The following is an 8,851-nucleotide window of genomic DNA, read 5'->3' as shown; positions in this document are numbered from 1 at the left end:
CCCCCCCCCCCCCCCCCAATATATCTACTTGTACATGTCTTTGTTTTTGTTTCACGAGTGCACTTGTGCACAGTTTCTGAGAGAGGAGCACTTGATGTAAGGTGAGAGGGTCTTGCTAGAGGACTGACCTCATCAGAACTGTCCAGACAGTTGTCATGTCCATCACACCTCAGGCTGGCAGACACACATCCTCCACTGGCACACACATACTCACTTAGAGAACAGGAGGGAAGCACTGTAAAACAGATGATGGTAAAAATCAGACATACAGATACATACACAACTGATGTGTACATGAAGAGTGAGGTAAGATGTGTCAGTGGGTAAGCTGTGTCACCCACTTAATCTAATACAACTGTGCATAGTTTTTTTCATGTGACCATATTAAGTTATTTTTATGCTGTTGATGCTAAAACCCTGTTTGGCTTTTTTTCATGTCCATGTAAATTTCAATGTAGCAGGCAAAATTATTTTTATGTCAAAACACATTTATCCAGATCTAAATATATGAATCAAACATGATAATGAATTATTTAGGTAAAGGTTAGTCATGAATTATTACATTTTCTGAAAATCGTATCTGTGACGTAAAAGGTACCAGATTATGTGGCAACAAATTGTGAGCTTATACTAAAAACAGAAATACTAATATACAATCTTAAAAACGGTTTTATTAAATTCAGATATTCTACTTAATGTGCAAACAAATACGATTTTGGAATTGGAATGCGACACATCTTCATTTAAAAACCAAAATGCACATAATAAATGATTGAGGCATCTAAATAAGTTCTTAGGTTAAATAAAAAAATAACTAAGGAGTTAACACACTAGAGAGCTGACAAAGGCACTTGTGTTTATTATAACTCTCTAAAAGACAAAATTGAGCTACAGCATTTGAACTTACCAGACAATGTAATCATAAAACATTTAAAGCCGAAATGTTTATTTACTCAGTGTTTACATACCATCTCCCATCCCAGGTTAATGTGCAATGACAACTATAAATCATTTGTAGGTTTCATTAAATGAAAAGTGCAAACATGTATGGCTCTCTACAGCTATGACAAAATGTTTATTTGAGAATCTCAAGCATTGGTATCTTGGCATGAGTTTGGGGTGGGACTATATGTTTGACGGGGAATGTTTAGGGAAATAATTGGAAAGTGGTGAATGTTTAGTAATGCAGAAATGATACACCTCAGCTTTAAAGACCACAAGATAGAATAAAGTTACCTGTTCCGAGGCAATTTCTCTCATCTTCCCCTGTCTTACAGTCTTCCTGGCCATCGCACAACCATTTACGTGAGATGCAGAGATTGTTGTGGCATTGAAACTGATCCTCTTCACAGTGTGTCTCGCAATCCTTCTGAAAATTCACAAAGCAAGGGGGAGTTTACTTCGGTTTTGGAAATCAAATTTAAAAAAATATCTACTGTCTTCATGACCTGCAGATGAAGCCATAAGAGTATGAGGACTGATGTTGTATGAAAACCGAGATTAAACAGCTTTGAGATAAATGGCTCGAAGGGAATGTTTTGGAATATAAGACAGCTGCTGTGTTGTCCCCAAATGGCATCTAGCATTCACTGACCTCATCTGAATTATCAGCGCAGTCATAGTCACCATCGCAACGGAAGCGTGCTGAGATACAGTCCCCACTGGCGCAGGCAAAATCCTTATGATTACAGGTCACCGGCTCTGCAGAGAGGAGAGCAGAATAAGACAGCTGAAGCAGCACAGCTACCCTGACCGTGCCCTGTGAAGCTGCCCACATTGAAAACACTAAAGTAAACCTTCGCAGAGGCAGCAAGAGCAAATCAAAAGTGCTAAAGTGGCCTCGCACTTGGACGTGAATCGGCATTGTACCATCTGTTACCAAGGTTCTTGAAAGTTTGCCAAGAACTTAAAAGGAGCTATTTGCAGACTAATCAGCAATTAGAACGTCTAAAAGGGCTGTTCTCGAAGATGGCTAATGGCTAGAAAAACATGGGTGGTTAGAAAAGCCTGTTAATATAAACTGTTTGAAATTGGTTGATTTCATAACATAATTTACGAAAAAGGACCATTAAAGCAAAGACATCCTGGACATTATAACTGCTCATTATTTACTCAGACTCTTGTCATTTCAAACCCATATGCTTGTATTTTTTAACAATTAAGAAAAAACTAATGTGCTTATAGTTTTATTCAAAAGTTTGCAGTTTGGATTTTTTTATATTTCTAAAAGAAGTCTCTTATGCTCACCAAAATATTTATTTGATAAAATATACAGTAAAAACAGCAACATCATGGAGTATTATTACAATTTAAAATAGTTATTTTTTAAATTATTAATAAAATATTTTTTTATTTGGGTTATGTCAAGGCTGAATTTTCAGTAGTCATTACTCCAGTCTTCAGTGTCACAAGATCCTTCAGAAATCATTAAAATATGCTGATTTAGTGCTAAAAATTATTTCTTCTTATTAATAATGTTGAAAACTGTTGTCTTGCTTAATATTGTTGCAACTGGAAACTGGAGGAGATCTGCAGGATGTGAATGCTATTTTATGTTTTTTTTTCTTCCAAAATTAAATGACTTTTATATTTTTTATTATTTGGCAAAACACCATTGTATTTTATAATAGTATTAATTTATATAAATTTATTTAATTTATTTTAAAAAAATCAATAGAACAACAAATAGGATAATACAAAACATATTTATACTTTTTTTGTTAATTAAAATAACAAACTAATTAAATTGTAAACTTTTTGTCAATAAAAAAAGCCAATTAAAAATTTAATTTTAAAGAGTATTTACATATCATAGATCTCCTCCAGTTTCTAGTTATCGTGGGCTGTCAAGTCGTATAAAATAGTTTTTTCCCCTGTTCTTGATTTTTGTCCTTTTTAAAGCTTGACAGCCCATGATAACCACAAACAGTCATATGGAAAGAACATATGGCTTTGGAATTTAAATAAAAAATGACATTGCATAAAACACAAGTAAATAGTTGATCTTTCTTTATGGCACTGTGGGCAAGATCAGAAGCGACCAGACAAGTGGTAAACAAACAGACAAAAATAAATCTTCAAATAGTCTGCGAAACTGGCCTCTGAAGATCCCACACAACGTTTCTTGACAGTGAAAACAATTTAGTACAAACACAAGTGTGGAAAAGGCTTTATTGTGCTCCGAGAGATGAGAGCGACTCACTGCAATGCTCCTCATCGGAGTTGTCTCCGCAGTCATTCTGGCTGTCACATCTCCAGTGGTCCGGGATGCAGTTGTTATTCTCACAGCGAAATTCATGAGGTCCACAGGTCTTTTCATCTTTTTCATCAGACACAAACAAACACACAGATGAAAATGGCTTCAAAAGTGCATGAAAATTAATGCAGTGCTACTGTATTTCGACACGTAATCATCATTTCCTCAGGGTTCTGGGCCCGGATCTGACACCAAGTTCAAAACATGCCCACACTCAAGAGGCTAACGTACCATAAGATGAGATACCTAACTGTGCTGCCGATAGCTTCCATCCTCAATAACCTGAACACTTGACACGTAACATCAAACACTTTGTCACCTGGGCACAATCGTTTACGTCGTCTGAAGGAGCTCATTCTACCTTTCTCCAGAGTGCATGTGCTGTTTATGTTATATAACCTAAGAACCTTCTGAGGTGCTAGAGCCAAGATGAATTGTTAATGAACAGACAAGAGGACCACATCATCAGATCAAAACTTTGGTTACAGTAGATCAGTAGATCCCCCTCCCCAAGAAAACAGGCTAAGAGAAGCAAACAGCAAATACTTGCCAGTTTTCATTAGTGTGAAATAATAAAAGAGCATCCTAGAATATCTCCCTTGATAGATTCTTCTGTATAAATATTCTCTAATGTGGCGCAGGCATGTAATAATGATAGAAAGCATCTAAAGGAACATCTAGAGATACTGGCATCTGAGAAAAAAATATACTGAGAATGTGTGAGATGTTTCTTAGTTACAATGATAAAAATTTACTTTCAAACACTAATGAATGTCACAAAATAGAAGCCACTGCACACTAATGAATGTTACAACATACAGTAGAAGCCACTGCAAAAGATACAGTCTTCTGAGATAAAACAATGCATATTCCCGTGAAGATAGATCTTAAATGCGCATGAATTTCCACTTATTTCTGTGTGATTGTAATCCCCTATATTATCAAAAATGTAAGTATCAATAAAGCTCGTCTGTTATGTTAATTGCACCATTTGACATCAATTGCCAAGATATGGATCTATAATTACTTGCAGGCTGATGTAGATAAAGTGTGTCACATCTGGACAAATCAATGGAGACATCAGAGGAGCCCGTCACACCTCAATTACAAAAAAGTGACCCTTCTACTGTTCCACTGATGTGTCACTCATTTGGGAGATTACAGATAGTTACAGAGAGTTACAGATAATCCATAACAACCTCAGATATGTTCAGCCATTGCAGTCAAACCAATTTTCTCAATTAAATTCTGACAATGTGATTTTTCCCCCTGCAACAGCTAAGCTATTGATTTCATTTCTTTTGTCGACCGATATGGGAAAGCCATGCTCATCATCCCTGCTGGGATGTGTCACAGTTATATATACACCATATATTGAGGATGATTACCTTTAAGACATCCAGTTAGAGGCTGTGCCACACTGCAAATAAATAATGATTTTCTACAATGATGTGAGAGTAAAAAAAACAACAACATCAGCGTGCAGTATAGATCTTTAATAAGTCTAATGTTTGAGAGTTAGACCTTCTTTGTCAAATGAATCTTCTGATGAATCATTAATGAGGTTCAAAAGACTATGGCTCTGATCCAAAACCTAGTGAGCTGCTCACAAACAGTAGGCAGCCTATTGAAGGCATGTTCCAAAAGGCACTTTTATCTTTACCCTTTTACAAAACTTATTTTAGGCTTGTGAAAGTGTAACATACATACTGTATGTTTAACCAAATTAATTTTATGCACACATCAATACATTTGATAACGCTATTATTCCCTTCTGCTTTCTGAAGACTGGTCAGAAATAATGAGATTAATTGCAACTAATTTATTATACTGAGGTAAACTTTTATTTTTAAAAATTTTAATAATTATGTGTATTAATTTTATTGAAGACTTCATTACTGTTTAAAAGTTTGGAGTCAGTAAGATTTCTTTTAAAGGATGTAATAATTTTATTTACATTATATTAAATTAAATACATTACATTAAATACATTAAATTGATTAAAAATGACAGTAAAGACTGTTTCAAATATGGTTTTGAATATTGTTTCAAATATTTCAAATAAATGCGGTTATTTTGAACTTTATATGCATCAAAGAATCCTGAAAATGTATCACTGTTTCTGCAAAAATATGAAGCAGAGCATTATTGATAATAAAGCATATTAGAATGATTTCTGAAGAACCACTGAAGACTGGAGGACTGGCTGCTGAAAATTCAGCTTTGTCATCACAGGAATAAATTACATTTTAAAATTGTAATAATATCACAGTTTTTACGATATTTTGGATCAAATAAATGTAGACTTCTTTCAAAATGTCAACAAATCTTACCAACCCCAAACTTTTGAACTTTTGTATTTTTTAAAAGTAAGAAAATTGCGTATTTAGCTTAGCTACGTGCTAAAGGAAAACTCGATTGAAATAACCTGCGAGTGAAGTCTCCCACATGCTTTGTGTGATGAACGTTATTTATATGCTGCCTGGAGTTGCTGCCTAAGAGTGTTCCAAATCTGTCATTTACGAGGTTACAATTCAATTAGGATTCTGTCATAGAAGACAGCTGCCTATAGAGACATTCAGGTGAATATTTTCAGTATTGATCAAATGAGTGGTGCAAATAAAATGAGGTACACAGCTTGTTTGTTCAATATAGAATATAGAAAAATACTTGAAACTAAATATGTCTAGCAAACCCTCAGAAATTGTTTTGCCAGTGTATTGGCACTTTAAATGTCTGGAACACATAGCCGAGGAAGAATGCAATATCTGAGGCCACCGCTGATGTGCCACTGTCAAACTAAATCAGGCATTCAGGCAACAAAACAGGCCCAAGGGAATTGTTACAAGCCGAGTGGTTCATGATTAAAGCTGGCCTCACTCCATCAGAGAGAGAGAAGACTGTGGGAGCATACAGAATTGACATTAGCCCCAATCAGACTTTCAGACGGGTCTGCGCGTGTGGCTGACTGAGGCTCTGATTTGTGAGTAATAACTGCAGCTCACTCACCACAATTGGCCTCATCAGAGCCGTCCGCACAGTCTGGGTCTTCGTCACACACCCAGAGCTTTGAGATGCAATGCATGGTGGCCTTGCACTGGAACTGGTCTGGAGAACATGTGCTCTCAGCTGGAACATTAAGGCAGACAGAAAATAGCAGGTTATTTACAAGGCCAGTGAAAAGCTATTGTAAGAATTTGAAAAAAAATTAAATAAATAAAAACCTTCCAAAACTTCCAGTACTACATATGACTGTGATTCAATAAAGTAAGAATATATGTGGCATCTTCACTTTCTTTACATTATGATAAGGTCTTCTGCAATTTACCACCCAAGAAATTAGGAAATGACAGCCTAGAAATGTTAGTCAAGGCTGGTTGTAAGAAGGTCAAATGGGAAGTGTTATATGGCATTTCTTCAGCTACAAGCAATTTTATTTTGCAGAGGTTATTTTTATTTTTTAGTATGACTAAAATATCTCAATTTATTTTATTTGTTGTATGAAGGTCTGTATTGAAATGCCTAAATCATATACAGTTTGCCAGTTTTAAAATGTCTTTTATGCATAGACTTTACCGTTTTACTGTCTCATGCCAGGACTTCAATAAAAACACTCAACAATATTAATATATTAAAAAAAAAATTATAATAATTTTTTTAAACTGCTACAATTTTATAACTATAATATAATATTATAATATATTATATAACTATAATCTTACAAACACCAAAGCAAATGTAAACCATTTCAATATTTACTGCATACAATTGACCTCAGTTTCCTCATTTGTGACCTTGATCAACAATTTCTCAACAATTTCAAATTAGTGTTTTAGGTTATCAGGCTGGCAAAATGATCACAGTGAAGTTATGCACACTTAAAATATGAAGGTAACTCAATCTCAAATCTCAAGGTAACTCAAGGTAAAGGAAAAACATATATATTTTTTAAAATCAGAGATAAATATGTTTATGTTAGGCACATATATTAAAATTAATCTTAGCAAGACAAAATGTCTGCACTGTAAAAAAGAAGTGTAATTTTAACTGTAAAATTTTGTAAAAACGCTACGGAAAAAAAACTGTTAATAGGTTAACAGTAAGTTCCCGTACTAAATACAGGGAAAAACTGTAAAATATCTAACCAGACATTTCAAGTAATTTTACAGTAAAATGCTGTTAATTTTACAGTTTTTAGAAGTAAAAATAACAAATCAATGTATAATTTACAGTCAAAAACTGTAAACTGATATTCCCAGAATTCCCTGCATGACACTCCACATTTGAAAGTATTTTGTTTAAATAATCATGTTTTTTTTTAAAGTTTTTGTTATTAGTTATGTATATTTGGGCTTTATGTTACATCATCTGTTGTTTAATGAAAGTTTAATGCATTATTTAAGTATCATGTGTGTTACCATGATGGTGTTTTGTGTTTGCATGAATGACTCTGTGCACCTTCTATATATTAGTATATACTTCTGCTTGTGGCGAAGCTACTTGTGATGAGCTTTGATTCTTCATGTGGCTTTCTCTTTTACCAACTGCATATGGTGGTTGTCAGTATGTTAAAGGTACAAAACATATTTTAATAGCAGTGTGCATTGTTGAATTTACTGGTTTACATTTAAATTTTCTTGTTTGTAAATTACAGTTTTATACTGTAAAATTTACAGTTTTTGACCGTAAATGTGTTTACAGTTTTTCTGTATTTTTTACAAAATTATTCTGGCAACCACAGCTGCCAAAATTATTTTGTAAAAACTACAGATTTTTTTTTACAGTGTGCCATTTTAAACTTTAGTTCCACCACAGTCATTTCCAAATGAAATGTGGTGGAAATGTCCATGACGCTTCAGGGAGGAAAAAAAAAGACAAAATGACAGAATTCTGACAGAATGTTCACTTTTTGGCAAAATTTAGTTTGAGTTTAAAAAGTATTTACACATTTCCACTCCAGGTGACTTTATTTTTCGCTGACAAGTATTGCTACCTTTCCCAGGAAAGGGCCTTTTCTTTTAGAATACCTAATAAGCACCTGGCTATCCTTTTAGCTCCAAAACCAGCAGACTCGTTTAGTGGGATGAAAGCCACATTTGAGATCTGTCAGTCTGGATCATTAAATTCAAAGGGGAAAAGTCAAATTTGGCAGAGTTCGAACAATTCTGTCACAACACCCTTTAGTTTACGAGAATGAGGCCCATTATTGTCGGTGGTTAATGGAGGGAGCAGAAAGTGTCATGGCGTAGCTTACGGCAGTCTGTCTCGTCCTCGCCATCCCCGCAGTCGTCCTGGCCGTTGCAGCGAAGATTTAATGGTATACACTTCTGCTTTCGGGTGCACTTGAGCTGGCCTGACAGACAGATGTATGTATCTGCAAATGCAGGGAGACATTACAAAAAAAACATCATGCTGGATCAATGCAGTATGATCATCCATATTCCATTTCAGAGGGATCATTCAGAGTCGGGATGCAATAAGAATAAAACTGAGATGATTGCAGAAACAATATTTGTGTTAAAAATCACTAAACGTCTTGAATCTTAAATCGGTGTGTAGCGGATCAGCTCATGGGGAAATATGAATAATTAACCA

The 8,851-nt window shown here is 34.8% G+C and overlaps 1 protein-coding gene across 1 annotated transcript in view; it reads right to left on the bottom strand.

Annotated features, from left to right (window-relative positions):
- Positions 1-8,630, bottom strand: part of LOC107575112 (low-density lipoprotein receptor-related protein 1B-like) — a gene marked incomplete at its 5' end in the record, with an annotated part of 26,222 nt that extends 17,592 nt beyond the window's left edge. The window contains 6 exons of the mRNA XM_016261519.1: positions 129-235; positions 1,237-1,369; positions 1,595-1,701; positions 3,203-3,319; positions 6,266-6,385; positions 8,511-8,630. Coding sequence (XP_016117005.1) covers positions 129-235; positions 1,237-1,369; positions 1,595-1,701; positions 3,203-3,319; positions 6,266-6,385; positions 8,511-8,630 — 704 coding nt within the window. The remainder of the gene's footprint in view (positions 1-128; positions 236-1,236; positions 1,370-1,594; positions 1,702-3,202; positions 3,320-6,265; positions 6,386-8,510) is intronic.
- Between the last annotated feature and the right edge of the window lie 221 nt (positions 8,631-8,851).

This window comes from Sinocyclocheilus grahami, unplaced genomic scaffold, assembly GCF_001515645.1.
Source record: "Sinocyclocheilus grahami isolate Dianchi unplaced genomic scaffold, SAMN03320097.WGS_v1.1 scaffold2471.1, whole genome shotgun sequence".
NCBI classification, from domain to species: domain Eukaryota; kingdom Metazoa; phylum Chordata; class Actinopteri; order Cypriniformes; family Cyprinidae; genus Sinocyclocheilus; species Sinocyclocheilus grahami.
Note: the sequence above shows the minus strand (reverse complement) of the source record. Positions and strands in the feature narration are given on the sequence as shown.